Source organism: Protopterus annectens, chromosome 11.part0 (genome assembly GCF_019279795.1).
Source record: "Protopterus annectens isolate FY-2018-M chromosome 11.part0, PAN1.0, whole genome shotgun sequence".
Lineage (NCBI taxonomy): Eukaryota > Metazoa > Chordata > Ceratodontiformes > Protopteridae > Protopterus > Protopterus annectens.
Genome location: NC_056745.1, coordinates 1,111,821,737 through 1,111,845,998, shown reverse-complemented (window position 1 = coordinate 1,111,845,998; position 24,262 = coordinate 1,111,821,737). Strand labels below are relative to the sequence as shown.

At 42.3% G+C, this 24,262-nt stretch overlaps 1 protein-coding gene across 1 annotated transcript in view; it reads right to left on the bottom strand.

Moving 5' to 3' along the window:
* LOC122815718 (aldo-keto reductase family 1 member B1-like) overlaps nt 1-24,262 on the bottom strand; it is a 547,809-nt gene that overhangs the window by 465,148 nt on the left and 58,399 nt on the right. Inside the window, exon 2 of the mRNA XM_044088466.1 lies at nt 5,907-6,074. Within this exon, the coding sequence (XP_043944401.1) occupies nt 5,907-6,074 (168 nt within the window). The remainder of the gene's footprint in view (nt 1-5,906; nt 6,075-24,262) is intronic.

Below are 24,262 nucleotides of genomic sequence, written 5' to 3'. Positions count from 1 at the left end.
TTGGGGCAAAATAGGGTGTTGAGCTCCCCCCCGGAGGGGGGGGGGCAAGAGCACTCCCATCTGCATTTGGGCCTGGATGAGCCTTCTCATCACACGGTCCAAATCAGCTTCCGACAGGCTGCGTGTTGATCTCGACGAGGCCACAGAGGCAGGCCGGGAGTGCCACCTCGATGACCTCGATGGAGATCGGGTCTCCCCCTCCTCGGGACCTGGTGAAAAGCATGGAGACCGGGTCCAAGAAGGAGGAGACCTAGACCTGGAAGACCTAGAGGGAGAAGCCCGCTTAGCTGGAGGGGCCGACGCGGAGGCCTCGGCCCTCCGCTTGTGGTGCTTCTCCCTCTTTTCCTTCCTGGCCTCTCCCTCCTCCGGCGCAGAAGTGGGAGTTTGAGTCCCGGCCGGGGGGAAGAGAGGCAGGAGTGGCCACCACCAAGGCCTGGGAGGAGGCCACAGAAGTACCGGAGGCCGAAGCCGAATCCGGGGGCAAAAGTCCCGCCAGGATCAGCTTCGACCTCCGGTCCTTCAGTGCCCTGGGGTTGAACGCAGCGCAAATCGCGCAACCAGAAGATAGGTGTTCAACCCCAAGGCACCGGACACACCAAGTGTGGCCATCCGCTGGTGAGAGCTTATGGCCACACTCGGTGCACTTGGAAAAAAACAACTTTGGGGCCTCAGACATTATTTTCTTTTTTTACTACAAAACAAAAAACACACTCACACATAAGGCCCCAACTGACAAGAACACACACTACAAACCAGCGAAGGGAGGGGAGGAGAACACAAATTACCACAAAAAATAATTAAATATAGGGTTTTTAATGCTAAGGAACCTAACCACACACACTTTAAGGGGATTTATAAGAAATAAGTAATCAAAATCACTTATCTAAGCAGGAGCTCGTAACCTAGCTGCCGAGTTTAAGTGCGGCAAACTAGATCTGAGGTCATTCAGGGTTAGCAGGGGGTTATGGGTAAGGGGAGGAGCTAGGAGCTCGGATCTATTAGCTGTGAAATAAGTTGCTGGCTCGGATCCGAGATCGGATCCGATACCCAAAGGTTGCTGACAAATGAAGTTCCTACTTCAGATGATAAGTTACAGAATTTTATCAAGCCCCAACTTCTTGTCCCATTCTTCAGGTATACCAAATATCTTAGATTTTCTGTGTATCCTGGCCTTGAGATCAGTCAACTTATTTTGCAAGGAAGTTTGCCCCTTTTCAGTTGGCTCCACCTCAGAAGTCTCCGTCTCAAATTCAGAAGCAGCAACTTTATCCTAAAACGGTCAATTGAGAGGCTTGTGTAACCTGTCCTTCCATCTCCTTAAATGAATGCTATATCAATGTAATATTTACTACAATCTCTGGCTTATCAAGTCGGACACAAACGGCATGCAGTTTCTCAGCCAAAGAGTTCAGAGAAATCCCATTACTCTGGGCACTGTTAGTGTTGTACAATGTATCTGCATGTTGTGACTCACTAAAGTGATCTAATGTGATATTAAGACTCATGAGATGCAATTGCTTCACAACTAAAGCCTGTACCACATTTACCTGGGCTTGTATTTGTCGGGACTTGGTACATGAGAGACAATCTGCATTTAAAGCAGGAGTATCATTTTATAAGCTATTAACAGTTCCAGAAGTACTGGCATTATTCCTCAAAACATCAGTACTTAACACCATCTTATAAGCTGCCTCTGTCAGACATATTAATACAAAGACAAGTGCATAGGTGTTTTCTAGGCTAATGACCACAAGGGCCATGCATCCCAAATATCTGACAAATTCTGATACCATGATTAACCATTTACAGGTCACCTGTGCCCATTAGAGACATAGGTGCCAAACCAGGGATGAATTTCCAGTTTCCCGTCCAAGTTGCACTTGAATTGGGTTGGGAGGAACTCTGCTTCACATTGATGGGGAGCCTGTTCCATAGATGGGGGTAGTCTCTGGGATACATATCTATCTCTCCAGCAGGTCCTATATATATCACAGGCAAGGTTCAAGTCTTTAGAACAGGTAATTCTGGTGATGTTTGTTTTGTGAATATGCAGGAGGCCCATCAGAGTGGGGTCTGACAATGCCCTGTATGCAAAGCATGGACATCCCCTCAAAAGCCTGTAGGAGACAGAATACAGGAAAAGGGCATTGAAACTGTCTGTATAGGGCATTTTACTTACACCCTGTATTCTTTCACTGAGGAACCTCTGTGGACATTCCAACTGTTGGATATGCCTGGTTAGGTACATACCAAAGGGGCCATTGTACTCTATCAAAGGTCTGATGGAATGCTGAATACAGTGGAATCTTGGACCTGGATGCCATTAAGTTGTACAGCATAGAATGATTTCCTCACCACTGTAGACATGTGATGGTCAAAGGCTAGATTACCATCTGCGTGTGTCCCCAAGTTCCTGACTATTGGGTAGACTCTAAGGAGTGAGTTGTCAATACAATAGTTACCTGGGATGGGTGACTTCCCAAAAGATACTATTATGCATTTTTTGGCAATTGTGTTTTAGTCCACGGCTCTGACACCAGTTGTTTTTCTGTGTCAGTCCCTCCTAGAGAGCACTTGTGTCAGTGTGAGATTCAATGACAGCGCCTAATCTGCAGTCATCTGCAAATTTAGTCAGCCAGAGACCACTGACATTAATCTTAACTTCAGATAAGTAAATGCCAAAAAGGAGCAGTCCAAGGACTGATCCCAGAGGAACTGCACTTGTGACTGGCCTCTTTGTAGAGCTGGACTTCCAAATTTTAACTTCCTGGGTCCCGTCTGTGAGCCAGTTGGCTATCTACTGGGTGATATATGGGTTTGTACCTAACCTTTTAAGTTTGTCAACAATGCCAGAGTAGGGTATTGGGTCAAATGCCTTGGCCAGGTCAAAGTAGGCAGTGTGAACAATTTTGCCCTCATCTACTGCTTTGGTGACCTTCTCAAAAGAAGTCCACCGGGCTGAGTAGGCATGATCTGCCCTTAACAAAACCAGTTGGGTCCTGTGTCTGGAGGTTTACTATCTCTCTGTTGATCATCTCCATGATCATTCTTTCCATGGCTTTACATACAAGACTGGTGAGACTTATGGGCCTGTAGTTTCCAAGGTCTGTAGATGGCCCACCTTTATGCAGAGGGAGGACTGTTGCCTTTCTCCATTTATGAGGCACGAAGCCTGTTTGGAGGCTATAATTCCAGAGACCCTGATAGATCATGTTTCAAGCTATTCAAAAGGCATCCTGGGATACTGTCTGGGCCAATGATGCAGTGTTCATGGCCTTAGAGAGAGCATTAAGGACCTGTTCCCTAGTGATAGTAGGGGATTTGATGATATTTCCTGAGGGAAGGTTGAGGGGGAGATAGCTGGCGCTGAATTTTATCAGCCAGGAGATTTTCAACATCGTCTGGCTCAGTGTAGGTGTGTCCATTTACAATGAGCTCTGCACACAATTGTGGATGGCCTTTGAGGTTGCAGACATAGCTAAAGAATGCTTTGTGGTTGTCTTTGTCCTAGGAGGCCAAACTTAACTCAAATTTGGCTTTGGTAGACTTTATTTGTCCTCAGAGTTGTTTAGTTTGATGAGAGTTTTTTTTATCCTGCTGGGTGCTGCACCTCCTAATTTTTGCCATGATTTTCTTCCTCCTGTTATACAGCCTATTGACTTTGTGATTCCACCAGGGTGGCTTGTTTGAGTTAGTTCTGTACTTCTTCCTGCTGGGTACAGCTGCTTCTATGCAGCTATTAACATGCTTGTAACACGGTTTCTGTGAACAGTTTTGCATAGGCAGCAGTGTTCTCAGGGTTTATGGGGGCTTGAAAATTTGCCAAGTTTTCCTACGGAAGTTAGCCTTAGAATAGTTCCTGAATATTCCAGGTTTAGCTGGGGATCCAGGTTTTATTTTTTTTTTTTTTTACTTCAAAAGGAGTCCATTTTGTGGTCTGACCTTACCAGAGAAGGCATTACAGTAGGGGGTGTGCAGCACTCTCCCATATTAGTGAGGACCAGATCCAATATGGTTGCACCCCTTGGTTGGTGTACTGACTTATCTGATACAGGGAGTTTGTGTTTACAAAATCCAGGAGTCTCTGTGTATGTACGTTTGGTGTCGTATAAGATTCCCATTTAATAGTGGGGTAATTAAAGTCACCCATGAATATGGTACTGAGTTGGATAGTTAGTGTAAAGTTTAACTACATGTTATGGGCTTCCTGGGTCACAGAGGGGGACTTGTAGCTTGCAAGGAAGTGGTATTGGATTTTGCCTGTGTGATTTGAACATGGAGCAGCTCAAGTGCATTGTCCTGTTTGACCATTCTTGAAGTATATTTACTTTTGATATAAACAGAGGCACTTCCAAGCTTTAGTCCCTGCCTGTGAAGTGGCTGGCCTAAATGTGTGGAAACCATTATAACCTTGCACTGTTGGTGTGCTCGCCACAGCTTTAAACCATGTCTCACTGACCGCACATATGTCAGCATTCTCTAGGGTAAACAGAGCTTCTAAGGAGTGGATTCTTTTGTTTAGACTCTTAGCATTGAGCAGTAATACATTTAGATTTTCTTGGTTTTGATTTGCTATGTCGGAAGTACTTTCAGTCTGACATTGCCTAAAAAAGGCACTATGGGAAAGACAAATGTTTTAGCTAATATTCAAAAGCCTAGGGGGGAAGAGGTGCAGACCATCCCTGGCAAAGCAGAATGATCTGTTCACCATCTCCTTCCGTGCTGACAAATACTGCACCTCCTTAGAATGAAGCCAGAAACTAAACCAATTATTAAAGACAATCATCTTTTTTTTGTATTTTGGCATCATCCTTTGAGAATGTTAAATGCTGCTCAATGCTAGGATCATACCAGCCTGAGACACATATTCCGACAGCTCCATGATGTCTCTCTTCATATAGTCTAGGGAGAGATGTCTCAGGTCATTTACTCCCACATGGACGATGGACTCATATTGGTAACTGTGGTCCAATGACCCGAGTACGTGTGTAATGTGGCGGATCCTAGCCCCTGCTAAGCAACTGACCGTAACATTCTCCTTACTCAGACTCTGAACATAATGCTGTAATACTTAAGAAAAAAAGAAAAGGTCAGTGTCTGACTCAGCACATACACTGGTTATGCATATCAGATAGAGAGTCACTGAGGAAAGGGATGCATTTTCCTTAGAAATACCAATATGCCCAGGAGCTCTCTTCCTGCTCATTGACATCTCTTCAGAGGAGAGCATGCTCGTCTCACTGGAAGTGCATATGCTACTTCACCTCAGCACCTCCTCACATCCAGATCCATCGGCATACATTTTGAACTGGTGTAGCAACTTGTTTATGATCATTTTTTTTTGTAGTCCATGGAGCTTTGAGCTTCACATGCTCAATGCACAATCAGGTGCAGAGAGGGAGAGAAAAAGCTTTCAGGAGATTTAATTGTCGCACAGCTTTGAAAGGTGTGGCAAGAGTAGAAAAAGGTGTTTTACAGCATTGCTTCTGTCCATGAGGTAGTGCTAAGTGCATCTAGATACTGTACCGGTTTAAAAAGATGTAAAATGCTTTGTGCAGCAACATTCCAAAGAGGTGCGGAAGTGTTGAGAGTTTTACAGCTTTTAAAGCTGGTTTAGCTTTTTGCTGCTTATGCTCTGGAGCAAAACCAGATCTTAATAAATTTGTCTTTTTCAATTAATTCTGAGAATATAATCTCAGAGCTCCTTGTACTATACACGATACACACACGCTTTCTATGCAATCTTGCATACCTAAAAATGTACACCAACACATTGTATTGTTAAAGACAGACATACCAGTGTCATAATGTGAGAAACAAATGTGAGAAACATGCTCCAGATGTCTAACACATCTGAAGTAAATATTTCCTAAATATAGAAAAAAAAAATGCTAACGGTATCATACCTTACTGACAATGAAAAGGTCCTCACGCTTTACAACTCCTTCTTTGATTTTCTCATCTATTGCTTCTCCGACTTCATTCTCATTTTCGTAGACATAGGCACAATCAATATGGCGATATCCAACATCAATAGCCTTCTTCACAGCTTCTTTGACTTTATTTTTAGGAGACTAGAAAAGAGAAAAACAAAATGAAAAGTTGTCACAATGTCTAGAAAAAGTTTTCTACAGAACTATGGACGTTTGTTACTAAATCAGAAACTGCAAAAAGCAAGCTAAATAAAGTTCAGTCTGCTGACATACAGTGGATATAAAAAGTGTACACAACCCCTGTCAAAATGCCAGGTTTTTGTGATATAAAATATGACCACAATAAATAATTTCAAAACTTTTCCCACCTTTAATGCGACCTATATCCTGTACAATTCAAATGAAAAACACAAATTTGTTAGGGGAAAAATATAAAAAATAAAAAATGTACAATAAGGGGCCGCGGTTAGCGTTGTCACCTCACAGAAAGAGGTTTTCCGGTTTGATTCTCGGCTGGAGCGCCTTGTGTGTGGAGTCTGCATGTCATCACCGTGGTCAATTGACGTCAAAGACATGCAGGTAGGTGCATGCGTGAATGGGTGTGCCTTCTTTGAAGGCTGGGTGTCGGGCTGGCATCTCAGCACCGTAAAAAATCTACTGCCAATCATAAGCGGACCGGGGCTCCGCTGTGGTGACCCCTAACCGGGAAAAGCCAAAAGACATTACTTTACTTTCAATAAGCTGGTTGCATAAGTGTGCATACCCTTAAATTAAAACTTTGTTGAAGCACCTTTCGATTTAACTATGGCATTCAGTCTTCTTGGGTACATACCTGCCATCAATTAGAGAGACTCTGATTAACCCCAAATAAAGTTCAGCTGTCCTAATAGGATTTTCCTGTCATTTACTCAGTTGCCTGCTACAGCAAAAGCCATGGTTCACTGAGATTTTACAAAGCATCAAAGGAATCTCATTGTTAAAAGGTATCAGTCAGGAGAAGGGTACAAATAATTTCCACAGCACTAGATATACTATGAAACACAGTGAAGACGGTCATCAAAAAGTGGAGAAAATATGGGACAACAGTGACATTGCAAAATAACTGGACATCCCTCCAAAACTGATGAAAAGATGAGACGAAAAATGGTCAGGGAGGCTGCCAAGAGACCTACAGCAACACTGAAAGAGGTGCAGAAATTTCTGGCAAGTACTGGTTGTGTACTACATGTGACAACAATCTCTCGTATTCTTCATCTGTCTGGCCTATGGGGTAGGGTTGCAAGACAGAAGCCTTTTCTTAAGCAGAAAAACATCCAGGCCCAGCAAAAATTTGCAAAACAATACATCAAGGCTCCCAAAAGCATGTGGGAAAATGTGTTATAGTCTGATGAGACCAAGGATGAACTTTTTGGTCACAATTCCAAAAGGTACGTTTGGCGCAAAACACTTCACATCACCAAAAGAACACCATCCCCGCAGTGAAGCATGGTGGTGGCAGTATCATGCTTTGGGGTTACTTTTCTTCAGCTGGAACTGGGGTTTTAGTTATGGTGGAGGGAATTATGAACAGTTCAAAATACCAATCACTTTTGGCCCCAAACCTTCAGGCATCTGCTAGAAAGCTGAAGAGGAATTTCACTTTTCAACACAACAATGACCCCAAGCATACATCCAAGTCAGTAAAAGAATGGCTTCACCAGAAGAAAATTAAAGTGTTGGAATGGCCCAGCCACAGCCCAGACCTAAATCCAATAGAAAATCTGTGGGGTGACCTGAAGAGGGCTGTGCACAAGAGATGCCCTCACAAAAGTGCTCCGAATCTGTCAGATTGCGAGGAAGAGTGGGCAAATATTGCAGTCAAGATGTGCCATGCTGAAAGACTCCTACCCAAGAAGGCGGAATGTTGTAATTAAATCAAAAGGTGCTTCAACAATTAGTTTAAGGGTGTGCACACTTATGCAACCAGCTTATTATCAGTTTATTTTTTTATATTTCTTCCCCCAACAGATTTGTTTTTTTAAATTGAATTGTACAGGTTATAAGTCGCATTAAAGGTGGGAAAAGTTTTGAAATGATTTACTGTGGTCTCATTTTTTATATCAAAAAAACCTGGAATTTTAACAGGGGTGTGTACACTTTTTTGTATCCACTGTAGACACCTTCCATCACCAATAACAGCAGTGTCTTTTAAAGAGGCCCACCATACACCTTAAAACTTACAAGACAATTATGTGTAATCAACTGTACTTGCCAATACATAAGCTGGAAACGTGCTTTATTCACAGAAGGCTCAGCAGACTAACCCATAACAATGGAACTACTGAATGCAGACTACTGTCCTGAGCTCCGACTGAACTACACCTGGCATATACAGGATTCTATGCCACTACTTATGCCTGAATATCAGGATCTCTGAACAAATCACACCAAAGCAAAGTCCTCATTACCTCACCTCTGAAAAACAAGTCTAGTAAGACTTGATAATTTAATTACAATATATCAAACAAATGGTTGGTCATCACAGACAAGACATTCAAAGTCTAACAAATTGCACCAAGAAACACGGTTCAAGTTTACAGTGGCTACTTTAATTTTCCTACCTACCGTCGTACAATATATGTATTTAAAGACTACTAATGAGCCCAGGAAAATACAGCCAGCACTACTATGATCTGCAACTACAATCCAATTTATTAAAGATTTGTTTCCAGAGTTTTGTGTTGTCATGCTTCTAAAATCAAGTTAAAACAAAGCTACCATATTTCTCCTTCACTGAAGGTCATAGGTTCATAGGTACAAACCAAAAGGTTCCGAACCAGCAGGTGTAAAACTCCAAAGGTTTATTAGGAAATGTAAAAGTAAAACGCTTTTCGTCTCCCTTAGTAGGAAGTCTTCCTACTAAGGGAGACGAAAAGCGTTTTACTTTTACATTTCCTAATAAACCTTTGGAGTTTTACACCTGCTGGTTCGGAACCTTTTGGTTTGTTTTTTGACCGTTTGTTTTTCTTCAGTTTTGGAATAGGATCATAGGTAGATAATAGGCTATCGGCCCAAGGGCCTACATAAGCCTAGCCAGCAAGGTACCATAGCTTACACCACCCAAGAAAGTTATTTTCTTGTGCCACTGTCCAGCAGACACACAGAAGTGATCCCTGGGGTGTATTTCCTATTTCCCATCCACTCAAGATTTTTCTTGAAGAGTGCTAATGAAGAACTTTGCTTGACATAGATGGGTAGCTTGTTTCAGAGTATAGGAAGTCTCTGGGACTGGAATCTATCCCTCCAGCGTGTCCTGTTTATTGTGGTGACAAGGTTTAGGTCCCTAGAACATGTAGCTTGGAGGGATTGGGATTTCTTTAGGTGTAGCATATACAACAGCTCTGGGTTTGACATAGCTTTATATGTTAGGCAGAGATCACCTCGGAGTAGGCGATATGCTACGGAGTAAAGCTGGAGTTTTTTTGAGGCGGTCAGTGTAGGGCATTTTTTTTGAGGCCAGTAATCCTCTTTGTCAGGTACTTCTGTGGCCTTTCCAGCTGCTGCAGATGTCTTGTGAGGTACATTCCAAAAGGGGCGTTGTACTCTACAATGGGTCTAATGAGTGACGAGTAGAGGGGAACAATGACCTCTTTTTTCCTGGATAAGAACCCCTTTATGATGAGGTGTGCCACGCAGAAGGACTTCCTGACTACTGTGGCGATGTGACTATCAAAGGAGAAACTACTGTCCACCTGGGTCCCAAGGTCTCTTATCACGCATTCGGTGTTAAGTAGATTGCTGCCTATGTGGTAGTTCATGGGTACAGAGTTTTTACCAAAGGGGATGACACTGCACTTTTTGGCATTGAGCTTGAAGCCATGGCTCTGACACCAGGCATCTGTCTCAGTGAGGCCCTTCTGTAGAATGCCCACGTCATTTGGTCATATGTTTATAACCCTTTACTAATGTTCAGACATTGTTCTTCACTGTACAGTTGTGCACAGATTAATGTTGCTGCATCACATGACTTAGTTCTACAGTTCTATTCTCAGCTGGGAGTACCTTCCGTGCAGGCTGTATGCCGTACCTGGGTCCATTTCAGTTTCTTCTGGGGTCCTAAATTTCTTTCCACACCACAAAAACATAATGAGATGACGTGGTAAGCATCTCAACTGTCCATGGGTATATGCTTGCAGGGTGTTTTATGCGTGTGTTTATATTCAGTAAAGGGTTAGCATACCATCCAGGGCTGCTTCTCTGCCTCATAACTGTGTACTGCCAGAAGTAGCACCTTTTTTACCCAGCAACGTAGAAAAAGACAAGGCGGACTTAAAAGAACAAAGGAATATGGACACACTATGCCAATTTAGAATTAATTGATATTAAGGTCAGTCAAAATGGACTTTCTAAGGAAATCAACTTTCCTCACACAGCAACTCTCATTACAAAAGGCAGCTATGTTTTCAAGAAGCAAATGAAGAAATACTGGATAACAGAAAATATTAGGCCCATACCTGTACTGTACTTTTACTCTAACATCTAAATAACTGCAAAATTATAGTAACTGCATAATTCAGATATAGTGTGTGTGTTTTTGTACATAGCTTATTTTACACACACAGGAGTGAGACACTTGGTCATAAACTCAAACCGACAGCTGAATAATAAAATCGACAAACTGGACGATCCAACAACTGAAAATAGTTTTGGGGGTGGCAAGCCCCTGATTTCCACTGTTCATGATCGCACAATGAAATAAAGCTGTCATTGTTCAATCAGATGCGAGATGATCTCACCATTCAACCCCCTCAATGACACCTGTAAATTACACACACACACACCTACCTGTGTATGTATGTACATGTGTGTATAATCTGCACACACAAACATACACACACTATCACTATATAGGGTTTGTGGGTTGGCATAATGGTTAAGGTGCAACTCACAGACAAGGTACAGGGTCTGATTCTCTCCTTTGAAATTTAGCTAGGCTTAAAATGTCCTGCAACAAAAAAGACAGGAAGTCTGGGAGCCTTTATGCACATATTATATGTACACACACACGTGTGTGTGTGTATATATATATCTATATATATATATCTATATATATATACATATCTATATATATATATATATATATATATATATATATATACACATACACACACACACACACACACACACACACACACACACACACACACACACATATATCTCTGTATCTATATCTATATCTATAAAAAATGTCTTACCATAATGTTCTATCTGTGTTGTAGAGCTTTATTCATTAATTAGTTAGGACTTCAGTTCCGTCTTCGGAACAGACACGGCCGTTGCCAAGCTCGTGCCAGCCAAAAACTCTCAGCTAAGACTTACCCACAATGCCCCTCTCAGTCTCAGATTGAATTTGCCCGCTATTATAGTATAGAAGTAATAATAGTGATAGCAGGAGGCTCTGTCTGAGCAGATACCTTAACTAAAAGGAAATCCTAAAGTCCACCAGGAGTCCAGGCAGGGGGAAGGAGGGCAGGAAGTAAATGAATGAATAAAGATCTACAACATGGATGGAACGTTATGGTAAGACATACCTTCTTTATCTGATGTTGTAAATCTTTATTCATTCCTTACTGTTAGGACCGAGTCCCCAGCTACTTGAGTCCTGGATGGCCCTAAGGAAGGACATTCCTGAGCACCATAAAAACCAAAAGATGCTCGTCCCCTGGAGGCTAGATCCAATTTCTAATAAGTGATCTTCGAATGGAACCTTGACGATTCGATGGGAGATAGGAAATTCACCCCAGGGATCACGTCAGTCACCCTGCTAGACAGGGGACCAGGGAAGTAAATATTCTGGGAAGAAATAGCCAGGGAATTGTTATGGCTAGGCTTGTATAGGCCCTAGGGCCGACAGCCCTAGTACCAACCTATGAACCTATAAAAGGTATGAGGTCTTGCCCAAGTTGCTGCTGCGCAGATATCATCCAGAGGCTCAGGAATGAAAAGACACTGAAGTAGCCATCGATCTAGTAAAGTGAGCCTTTATTTTGGAAGGTAAGGACACTTTGTTCTCATGGTAGATGAAAGTAATGGCATTTCTGAGCCAAGAGGAAACAGGCTTACCCAATCTGGGTCCTGTAAAGGCCACAAACAATTTATCCGTTTTCCTGAAAGATTTAGTTTTGTCCAAGTAGAAATTAAGTTGCCTATGAACATCAAGGGTATGCAGAAGGTATTACCCTCTATTTGAATGGTGAGGAAAGAAAACCGGCAGGCCACTAGATTGATTAATGGAAAAACCAGAAATGACCTTGGGCAAAAAGGAGGGGTCAGTACGTAGGCACACTCTTTCCCTATGAAAAGTCAAGTAAGGTCTCTTGACACTCAAAGCCTGCAACTCAGATTCTCTTCTCGCTGAGGTAGGGGCTACTAGAAGCAGAGCTTTCCAAGACAAAAATTTTATATCACAGGAGTTAGAAGGCTCAAAATAGAATTTGTTAACGACTGAAGCACCAAAGTCAAGTCCCATGGCTCTATAGGAGGCTTGAACGGAGGTTTAATATGTAATACTCCTTTCATGAAGGTCTTGCACAGTCAGTGTGACATAGCAGATTAATTGTCAATTCCACTGTGAAAATTTGCAATAGCTGCTAAATGCACTGTAATTGTCGATACTGAAGCTCCTGTGTGCAAAAGGGTAGTTAGGTATAGTAGGATCTTCTGAACAGGCATGGCAAAGGGATCTATGTTATGTTTTTTGGCCCATCTAGAGAACCTAGTTCACTTACTAGAATAAATTATTCTGGTGGAAGGTTTGTGCGACGCCAGAAGAATCTCACGAACAGGGGATGAAATATCAGGTAGTCTGGCAATCATCGGAAGTGGAGAATCCAAGCTGTGAGCTTGAGGCTGTGGAGACTGGGGTGAATCAGTCCCGGAGGATGAGACATCAGACCTTGGGATTGATCCAGGATCCACGGGCTGTGAATCAGGTGAGGCTATAGGAAAAGGAACCAGACTTGACGGGGCCAATAAGGGGCAGTAAGGATCACTTTGCTTCTCAACCTTTGAGCTTTCTGGAGGAATTCTGGGATGAGGGGAATGGGGGAAAGGCATACAGCAGATCCGGGGGCCAATCGTGCATCAAAGCATCCCTCGGTGACTCCTCCTGAGGGGGAACCAGGGCAAAACCGCTTCTGCATTTGTTGTTTAGGGGAGAAGCAAACAGGTTGCAGCAAGGCCTGCCTCAACAGCGAAGATCTGATCCACTATTATAGGATTGAGGGACAACTCGTGAGGTATCAGAATGTTCCTGCTCAGATTGTCCGCAATAAGATTGGAACTCCCGGGAATGTGTATTGCTATTAGAAAGTAGTTGGAAGCCATCGCCCAATGCCAAATTCTCATGGCTTCCAGACACAGGAGGCAAGACCTGGTTCCCACCTTGTTTGTTGATATACCAAATGACTGACATGTCCGATTGAATTGCAATGGTCCCGGAAGGAAGGGATGGGTGGAACACTTGCAATGCTAAGAAAACTGCCCGCAATTCCAGAACATTTATGTGCAAATTGGCCTCCATGGGGGACCAGGTGCCTTGGACCGTCTTTCCCTTGAAATGCCCCCCCACCCTAACAGGGAAGCATCCGTGGTCACCGTGGCCCTGGGCTGGGGGAGACAGAATGGTTGATACTAAAAATTTGATTCTGGCTTCATCCACCAAAGCATTTGTTTCTTGCAAAGATTTGTAAGGCGTATCATGTGGTCAAGTGGGTGAGTTAAGATAGACCATTGTGATGAGAGGAGCCACTGCAATATTCTCATGTGCAACCTTGCCAGCATTACCAAGGTAATGGTTGCTGCCATAGAGCCCAAAAGTTGTAGTACAAGGCATGCTGGTACAAATATCTGTGGGAGGAGGACTTGCATCTGCTTGCTTATTTTTGATAGCCTGTGAGGAGGGAGGGAAGCTTAACAGGACGTTGTGTCGAAGATCGCTCCAATGAATTCCAGTGTTCTTGATGGAGACATGTGCGATGTGTCCATGTTGATCGTGATACCTAGGCGAAGAGCAAGACCTTGAGTGTAAGAGAGACTGAGAAGATTTCTGGACGTGGTTGTAAGGAGCCAATCGTCTAGATATGGAAACACCTGGCATCCTTTTAGTCAGAGATGAGCTACTATGACTGCCATGCATTTGGTGAACACTCTGGGGGCTGTCGAGAGACTAAAGGGCAGTACCCTGAACTGGTAATGATTGGCAAGCAGCCAGAAGCGGAGAAATTCCAGAAGCATTTGTCCATCTTTATGTGGTAATATGCGTCCTGGAGGGCTATAGAGCACATCCAGTTGTCCTTCCCCAGAAAGGGGAGAATGGACTGCACTGTGACCATCCGGAATTTTTGAGGTTTGATGAATTTGTTTAGTAAACTGAGATTCAGGATTGGTCTCCAGTCCCCTGTCTTTGTTTGGCACTAAAAATAACCTCGAGTAAAAGCCGGATCCTCTTTGATCTGGTGGGACCGGTTGGATGACACTTTCTTAGCAGCTTTTCGATTTCTAAGGCTGCAACTTCCCTCTGACTGGGTGGAAAGTCGGGGATTAGTTTCACAGTTCTGGGGGTGAGGTCAAAAGGGATATGATAGCCTCTGGATATCCTCTGCACCCACGCATCCATTGTTATGAGTTACCAGACCTGTAGGCGCAGGGAAAATTGACCGACTGCTTCCACAGGAAAGCAATCGGGCCGCTGTTCAGGAGCGCTGGAAGGGTCTGGCAGAGAAGGAATCTCTAGCACCCTGGTTACATGGACCCCCCCACTGCCCTGAAAGGGGAGTCTTCCAAATGAGTTGCCCCCTCTGCCCCAGGGGGGGGATTGCTCATCACGAGTGTCATGAAAAGATCCTTGGGACTTCTTGAACCACAATTTTCCTCCCCCGATTCCTGAAATCGGACCTCTGGGGGGTGGAAAAACGTATGCCCGCAGCAGACAAGGTCTTTCCGTCCTTCTCACTATGTGAAAGCGTCTCTCTTACTTTTACTTTGGGACCAAAAAGGGAAAACTCGTCAACAGGCGCGTTGACAATGGAAGATTTAAAGGGGTCTGCGAAGTCACACAAACATATCCAAGCATGTTATCTCATAATGATGCCCGATGCAGCTGCTGGAGCTGCCCCCTCGGTAGTGTGAGAAATGAAGCGCATTGAGGAGTTGAGAGGATTCCAAGGTAGCTAGCTGAGAGGCAATAGTATCACGCACCTCCTCAGGCAGTACCTCCAAAAAAAGGCAGATATTTCAGAAATTAGGTCTCTTTGGAGGCGAGTAAAGTGTGCCAGGTAATTTAGTGACCGGATGGCAAAGGTCACTGAAGCGTAGGTCCGCATCCCCAGTCTGTCCGTAGACAGGGACTCCCTGTTCGGGATGGTGAACCGTGAAACTATCTTCCGCCAGTTCCTTCTTGGTGGCCACTGCCACAACCATGGAATCTACTACCAGTTGTTTGGACCAATTGGGCTGGTCTTCCGGGGTGGACAAAATTTTATCTGGCCTCCGGGGGACGGGTTCTATGTTGTCCGTGGCCTTCCAGACAGGCTGCACAATAAGTTGAATGAGCTAATCTGCTGGTGGGGTCACCCAGGAACTAGATGGCCGAGCACGAAAAGCCTGCAAGAACACAAGATTCCTCCGAAGAATGTTGGAGGGCTTCCAATCTCCCCTCTGCTTGAGGATCTCGAGAATGTCTCGTCTTCCGGGGAGACCGTGGGGACCCTTCTCCTTCATCGCAATCAGTGTATTCAGTGATGGATTCTTCAGGCGAATCAAGATGCTTCCTCTTGTAAAGTTTCTTCCGGGGTGGCTCCCCAGTGGGATCTTCTGAAGAGGGATCTGGAGAGAGGGTTCCCTGGGAGGGCAAGCCTTGTGGCTCCCATGCTCGAGGTTCCAGAGTAGGAGGGTGAGACAAGCTAGAGGGGGGTTCTGGTTCCGATGCCAGTGGTGTCAACTGCGAGCCTGTTGAAGCAAGGACCCTCTCCATCACCTGGAAAGCAGACCCACCCGAGGAGGGATGGGAGCCTGGAACCAAGAAGGACAACCCTGGAACCAGGGTCACACCCCACCCAGAGGAGCCCGCCTCCAGGTGAGAGGATCGGCAGCTGCTGGGAGAGCCGTGGCCGTAGATGGCACCACAGAAAAAAAAAAATAAAAATTTGGCGCCCAACTAGGTACCACAATACCAACAGCCCAATCACTGCTCTGAGAGTGCCCCAGTTCCAAAGGAGCCATGGTGCGAAGTGTAATCGGTGCAGACAGGGTTGCCTCCGCTATTAGCGCTGAGACAGTATGTACTGGGATGGCCATCGGTACGGAAGTCTCCGAAACCTGGGTGGAGGTCGGAGAAGGACAGACATGAGAATATGCCATGAAAGCTTCCGCTCCAAGGGGGAGTGAAGACCTGGTCTGGGTGGTTAATCCTCAAGCTGCCAGAAGCTGGTCCACAACCCTCACTACATCCTGTTCCAAAAGGTCCTGGTGGACCTGAAGGACGATGTCGATGGGGAGTCTGGTCTCTCAAGAAAGGGACCAAATTGCTGTCCCAAAAAGGGATCATAAGAAGGAGAATATCTAGTTCTTGGAAGGTGCTCGATCTTCGGAACCGAAGGAGTCATTACCAGAGGAGCCGTGTAAGACAACAGCACCATGGCCGGGGAAAGTGTTGATACAAGCACAGTAGTCAGGGCTTCTGTCACAAACAAGGTCAGCACCATGGGAGATGGTGCCGAGGTCGGTACAGTGGAAGGAGTCAAAGTCAAAGGTTGCACCGAGGGAGAAGACAAGGACCCTGGTGCCGAAGTTGTCTGTGCCAACGGCGAGGGAGAGGCCCGGTGTCGACTCGGTTCTGAGGAGGACGGGGACGTCGGAACTGAAAGACTCTGTTTCTCCTGGTCTTTTAACGTCTTTATGATTAGGAGGTGGTGAGACTTCTGTCCCAGATACAGCCTCCACAAAGGGTGATTTTAACATACCCTTGAGGATAAGTTTGTTCTTGCGTTCAGCCAACGTACAGTTACTGAAGCTAGAACAAATGTTGCAAGAAACATTAAGGTGGTCAATGCCCAAACAGTAAACACACCGGGCGTGTCAGAATTGGGCAACTTACGCCCACACTTATCACAGTGTTTGAAACCAAGCTTGACCTTATCTGCCATAATAGAGAGTATACCACATTAACCACACAACAAAACTAAATAACAGGAAAAGAGAAAGCACTCTTTCCTTTTTTTTTTTGTATAAAAGAGTACCAACAATGGTACTAAGAAATACCAAAGGTAAGAGAGGGTCTACTAAGGCAGGGAGAGAGGGCGTAATACAAACGATGGTACAAAGAACTACCCAAGGTAGTGGGTAGAGCTTAGTCAGGAGAATAAAGTAGAGATAGAAAAGGACGACAAGAAAAACTTACAACACACTAGAATAGAGAAAAAAAAAAAAACACAAAAAGCTAACACTTAGCTGAGAGAAGGCTTGGCACGTCTAACGAGGAACAAGGCGAATGAGATCTGGAGAGATTACGAGAGGGGCATTGTGGGTATGTCTTAGCTGAGAGTTTTTGGCTGGCACGAGCTTGGTAACGGCCGTGTAGGTTCCTAGGATGGAACCGAAATCCTAACAGTACGGAATTAATAAAGATTTACAAACATCAGATATATATATATATATATATATATATATATATATATATATATATATATATATATATATATATATATATATATATATATATATATCTCTTAGTCGTATACTAAATTGCATGGAGATGGACAAGGCAGACAAAATCTGGGGATTGAAAAACTGAAAATTAAATTAAAAAAGCTGTGTTTTTTTGCCTCAGGAGGTAACCCCTGATACACACTGTTCGCAACCTTGCACTGAAACAAGCTGTCAGTGTTCGATCAGCTGCAGTATGATCTCACCATTCAACCACCTCAAGTTGCACACATCGGTGAGGGCACAGGATCAACTGTGCACCTACACAGACACCAGTTTGGTCAACACCATTTGATCAATGCTCACAGACTAGTCGACAGGTGTGCAAGATCAACAATTCCGGGGTAAGGGAAATTTTTCATTTCTCCACAGAGTGTGCAATCTCAAAGTAATTAGCAAGGGGTGTAGGGAGGCTTACCACTTGCAAAAAAACTTAGTTGGTTTCCTCCGCTCTGGGATAATCCCTGAAGCAGGCAAAGAAAGTACTGGCAGTTGTAGTTTCGACGTTTTTATATCTGGATTTAGTGTAGGTACACAATCTATTTAGTGCCTTTTACCCATATACATATAATATACTCATACATACATACAAAACCTGTGCTTGCAGAAATATCTGACAGACCAGATCATACAGGGATGAACCGCGAAGTTAACCAGTGACTGGTTATAAGTGAAAGGACATCTAGTTTACACAATGTCCAATTCTCTGACCACCACCCAACCGAAGGAGTATTGTTGTACACAGAACTATGCCTACAACATTAAACAAAAGTAGTTGATTAGAAGTAGCTGGTACTCTGGACACAAGCATTTATTGCTCTGGCCACAAAGTAGACTACAATGAGGTACTATACACATTAAACAAGAGAGAATGTGGCCATTTTTCACAATGTGGGAACATGGGAAGCAAGCTAAACATTTATATGGTTTGTCAGGAATGAGAAAAAAAAAATTATTGCTTACTATGTGCATTTTATGATGCTCATGAATATTAGTTATGGTGTACAAGTCCTTGGAACTATCCATAACACCACTTTCACGCACATAGCACTTGATTCCTATAAAATGCAGCACTCACGCACATAGCACTTGATTCCTATAAAATGCAGCACTCCTCTCATAAGTCAGCTCTGCATTCTAAAGAGAACAAAATAGCTAACATCACACTGTTAACTGTAAAGATAACAATGACTCCTACACATAGCTAACTATTCCACCTACAGACATGGGCATTACTAAATAACACACACACAGGCACACACACGAGTACAAGTGAATTAAATGAGCAAAACCTCTCTTTCTCAAGTCACAGATTCCAGCTTGTCTGAGGAGATCCCCAGCTACACATTCCAGCTTGTTTTGGAATATTCAAAAACTTTCCCTCCAGATAACCAAGTTATATACAGTATAGCCTGTGTTTGGCTCTGGACTTTCTCCCACTGTGAGGTTGTTCTAGAGTTACCCCAAATGATTACAGTGGCAGCCACCTAGGACATTGCCTTTAAGGAGTCTAACCACAGTAGCCTGTAGCTTTTAAGCCAAAAACAGCAGCTGCTCTACTCAGATCCTCCCACCTTACAGCACTCCTCACCTTGCTAGGGCAACCAGTTAGACAGAACACAAACTCACGTCTTTGGCTTGGCCCTATGACCAAAAAGATTCTTTTACTCACCTTCCAAAGCTTGTGACCACAGGCAAAGATAAAGGACACCAGTCTGACCAAGCAGAAAGTTTGCCTGACATCATTGGTTAGTTCAGTATACAAAACCCTGCTGCAGCCACTAACCCAATCCATTTATTAACTTCATTCATCTTTTCAAAAAAGGCTACAAGAAATTTAACCTCCTCAACTAAAGTCAGCTGCTTCTACCCCCAGTGATGACAGCAAGATGCTCTTCTATGGCCTCAGAAGCAGAGTTTTGTCCTTGCCATTTCGTGGTTAGCAATAAATAATTCAAATGTATGTTGGAGGTTCTAATCCTAGGTAGGCAAGGCCAAAGACATGACTTGGAAACAAAATGAAATCTCAACGGTATCACACTTTATACCTTTCTAAAGGCTTCTTCCATGAAAATAAGTAATGGTGGTACATCCCATCTATGCCATCTACAATCAGATAACGTGCCATCAAAATAAAAAATGAAGGTGCTGACACGGCCAACGACCAACACTGAACAAAACAAAGTGTCAAGAATGTATAACCATCTCGCAAGAACAAGGACTGGAAAGCATGCAACTCTGCTCCAGGCACAACACCACTCCCCTGACAGGACCATACCCCACAGGGATGTGGCCATAATCTTTGCCAAGTCCACAACAGTTGTTTTAGCAAATGCCCACGACTTCATCTCAAAACACAGGTTAAAAACAGTGCTGCACTGCTTCTTCTGAGTCAGATATCTCTGTCTACCAGTCAAAGATGAATTTCTAGAAGCTTGAGCAGTGAGAACCCCAGGGAGGGGAATATACCACCCTGGTTCCATTTTCTTAAAAAAAAAAAAAAAAAAAAGATGTTTGAGACTCAATTTGCCAGCCTAATGGTACGCTCCCAGTTTGTGTATAACACTCATTGGTCAGGCTACCCCAACCTTAGCCAGAGCCTCGAGCATTTAGTAGTATGGTTTTCACAATGGGAGCTTTACCATTATGTAAAACTTTAACCACAGCAGTGACTTCACTAAGTGAAGTAAGCAAACACACATTTCAAGCACACTCACAATTTGAGAACACAGCCATCAGGAAAAGAACTTGCACAATAATATTCCCCTTCATCTTTTAACACTCGCTAAGTTGCAGTCAGCACTCCATCACTTTGACTTAAACACTGCGATGTCACCTTTCACTTTTAAGGCAACCAACAATTTATCACGTATCGGAGTTCAACCAATAAACTTATGTCATAACCTATTCAAACCCCTTTCATGCCAAGCTTTGTCTGGGTAGCTACTTAAGCTGTGGTATTTCAGTAACTCTCAGATGAATTAAGACAGCCCTCTGTTAGTACTGTTCAGAATATGTACACCTCCTGATTCCATGCTCAGACACTGCTGACATTATAAAAAGGATCCCTAGTACATGCGTATGAATATTATAACTTGCTCATTTCAGTGCCAAGCCTTTTGGTCTTGCATAATTCAAGATATTTTCGAAAACCACTAACACAAAAAACCAGTGAAGAACACAAAAAGGCAAGCTCTTCCACGTAGCAAGTCTGTGAAAAGAAAACCAATGTTTTCTTTGTAGTAAAGTACACACTTCTTTTACGAAAATCTTTCCAAAACAAATAAAGCGGAAACTTAACGCAAGATTTATTAAACAATAAAAAAGCGTTTTCGCTGTAGTCAAAGCTGCAGCTTCTTCAGAGGATAAATTTGAAAAGACCGCCAATTCCTAATATTTAAAGTCACATCAATGCGTGATTTAATTAGCTAAAACAGTTTTAAAATTAAAAAAAAAAGACACATCACGTTTAATAAAATGACACACCAAGTAAAATTTTCTGAAAAAGCCCTCATTAACAGAGATGCATTGTATAAATCAGGAATAAATGTTAAAAACCAAACAATAATAAGCACATAGAATGTGTAGGAATTCCACTAGATAACTGTAACTAAGAAACAAATAAAAATACAAATAGAAAACATTGTTCACTATACTGTGTCAGACTCAAGACACTAATGTAATAAATTTGGTACAGTATACTACAGCAGTGCCAAAATCCCTATATTGTAACAATCTCCAGACACTGATATATCAAAAGTAAATACAGTGTACTGGAGGCGCTGGAAATAACTACAGTGTCAAAAGGTCAAATTATCATCCTAAAATGTGTAATATTAGCATAAGAAATTGAAATCAATAGAAAAGCACATCCAGTTTTGAAAAACAAGGGCTGCTTATCAATTTCAAGATAGTTTACAGTGTTAGTTTATCATAATATGGTAATATAAAAATATATTTAAAAAATGTAACCTAACAAGAATCTAACTTTATTTATTACAGCAGTAAGTGTAGTACTAACAAGTAAGTCAACGCCTATAACTCCTCATTTTTAATACGCATGCAATATTGCAGTGCTCGTTCAGACCTGGAAAGGAGAACGAGTCCAATAATAACTGCCATTCCAGTTCTCTATTATTTGTAAATTTATATTATTTCTTTGTCCCTACTACGAGATGCAACCTGGTTAAGACATTAATTGACCTAAAATGCTTTGTAAGAAAACTAAATTTGAAACTTTTGTTTAACAACAGTGTTGTAGGTAGTGATGTAAGCTTAAAACTAGCAAGCACCTTCAATCCACCCCTTCATACTGGTTTGTTATTGTTTGAGAAAACTTGTGAATTGGACCTCAGACATATGACCTGTAATAATTTTTCACGAAATAGCCATTTTAAATATAATGCCTCAGAAGAGCAACTTTCGGAATTTGAACAACTGTGCAGAGCCCCAGTTAGAGTAATTAAACCAGATAAGGGAGGAGGACTTGTCATTTTTGACAACTATAAATGTATTGACAAGATGGAGTCTATTCTTAGTGGTCCTGCTTACAGCATATCATCCCTTAATGAAATTAATATTTCATACTCTAGAAATAGAGGTTACTTCAGGGACTTATTCATAAGTGGCAACATTGATATGGATACATACAATTATATAGACATTACCATGCCAAAAACACCGGTGATATTCGGGATCCCTAAGATTCATAAAGACTTGTTCAATCCGCCTCTACGTGCTCTTATTGATAGTCGTATTTCTCTTACATATCCCTGTGCTCAGTTGGTAGAAAACATCTTATCTAAATATTTGAAGGATGTACCTCAAATTTGTAAGGACTCTTGGTCCTTTTTGGAGAAAATATACAATGTAGAATATAGTAACACACTCAATTTTCTCACTATAGATGTTATTGACCTTTATACATCGATCCCACACACTGAAGCAATTGAATGGATTACTTTAATGTTAATTGAATTGAAAGCCTCTAAAAGAGAGATTGATGTAGTTGCACAGTTACTTGACATCATCTTATCATATAATTACTTCACTTTTAATGGAAAATACTATTTACAGAAACAGGGTGTGGCAATGGGGTCCCCTTGTGGGGCCAGCGTTGCTAACCTCTTTATGGCTTACTGGGAGAAAAATAATATACTTAACAATGCCAGCAGAATGCAACAGGTTAAATTTTACACAAGGTACCTGGACGACATCTTCATCTTATTTGATGGAGACTTTGTTAACTCTATTAATGATTCAACTACCTTTTTAAAATTCACTTCAAATTTTTCTGAACTTAATATAGACTATCTTGATATTAAGTTAACTAAAGATGTGATAAAAGGTGAATACTTCTCTAACATACAGGAAGCCAACTTATTGCAATTCCCTGTTGCACTATAAAAGTTGCCACCCCTTTAAGCAAAAGAAAGCGATTATTAAGGGGCAAATAATTCGTGCATCAAGAATGTGTAGTAGAGAGGATTTGTTTATAAAGGAATGTGAGACATTGAAAAATATGTTCACTAATAGAGACTACCCTACTGACTTGTTTAATGAGATCTTGGAAGAGGTTATTGGCAAAAGGCTTAATGGCCAATATACACCTCTTTTACCACATAAATATGACTTCCAATTCAGTAATGTCGATGGAACAATTACTTGTATAGGTAACGAGGGTTTAGACAATATCCTTCCTACTACTACTAACACACTAAGACAAGGTCCTGAAAGTAGTTTTATTACAACCTTTAGTATAGACTCTAAGAATATCCAGTTTATATTATACAAAAACTGGTATTTCATTTCCAACAATGAACAATTACTGGAAAAATTAGGGTGTAGACCTAGGATTACGTATAGGAGGGGTAACAACTTGAAATCCCTCCTGGAAAGATCTAAGGTATCCAACTGGATATCAAAAGCCACAGGATCATTTCAGTGTGAGGCTTGTAACTACTGTTATTTGGTACGAGTAGCCAATTCTTTTACAATACGTGGCAGGAAGTTTAACATAAACCACAAACTGAATTGCGAATCTAGATCTATAGTTTACCTGGCAACATGCAATTGCTGCCAAGCCTTCTATGTAGGTAAATCTGATAGAAGATTACGCGACAGAGTATACGAGCATTCTTATGCTATTCGGAAAATGAATAAAGAGAATGCATTGGCCAAACATATTTCTAAAAATGAAGGACACAGTTTTCAGTTTATGGCTATAGACCAGGTTCTTAGCTCAGAAAGAGGAGGACCAGTTTCACTATTTTTAGAAAATAGAGAACTGGAATGGCAGTTATTATTGGACTCGTTCTCCTTTCCAGGTCTGAACGAGCACTGCAATATTGCATGCGTATTAAAAATGAGGAGTTATAGGCGTTGACTTACTTGTTAGTACTACACTTACTGCTGTAATAAATAAAGTTAGATTCTTGTTAGGTTAAATTTTTTTAAATATATTTTTATATTACCATATTATGATAAACTAACACTGTAAACTATCTTGAAATTGATAAGCAGCCCTTGTTTTTCAAAACTGGATGTGCTTTTCTATTGATTTCAATTTCTTATGCTAATATTACACA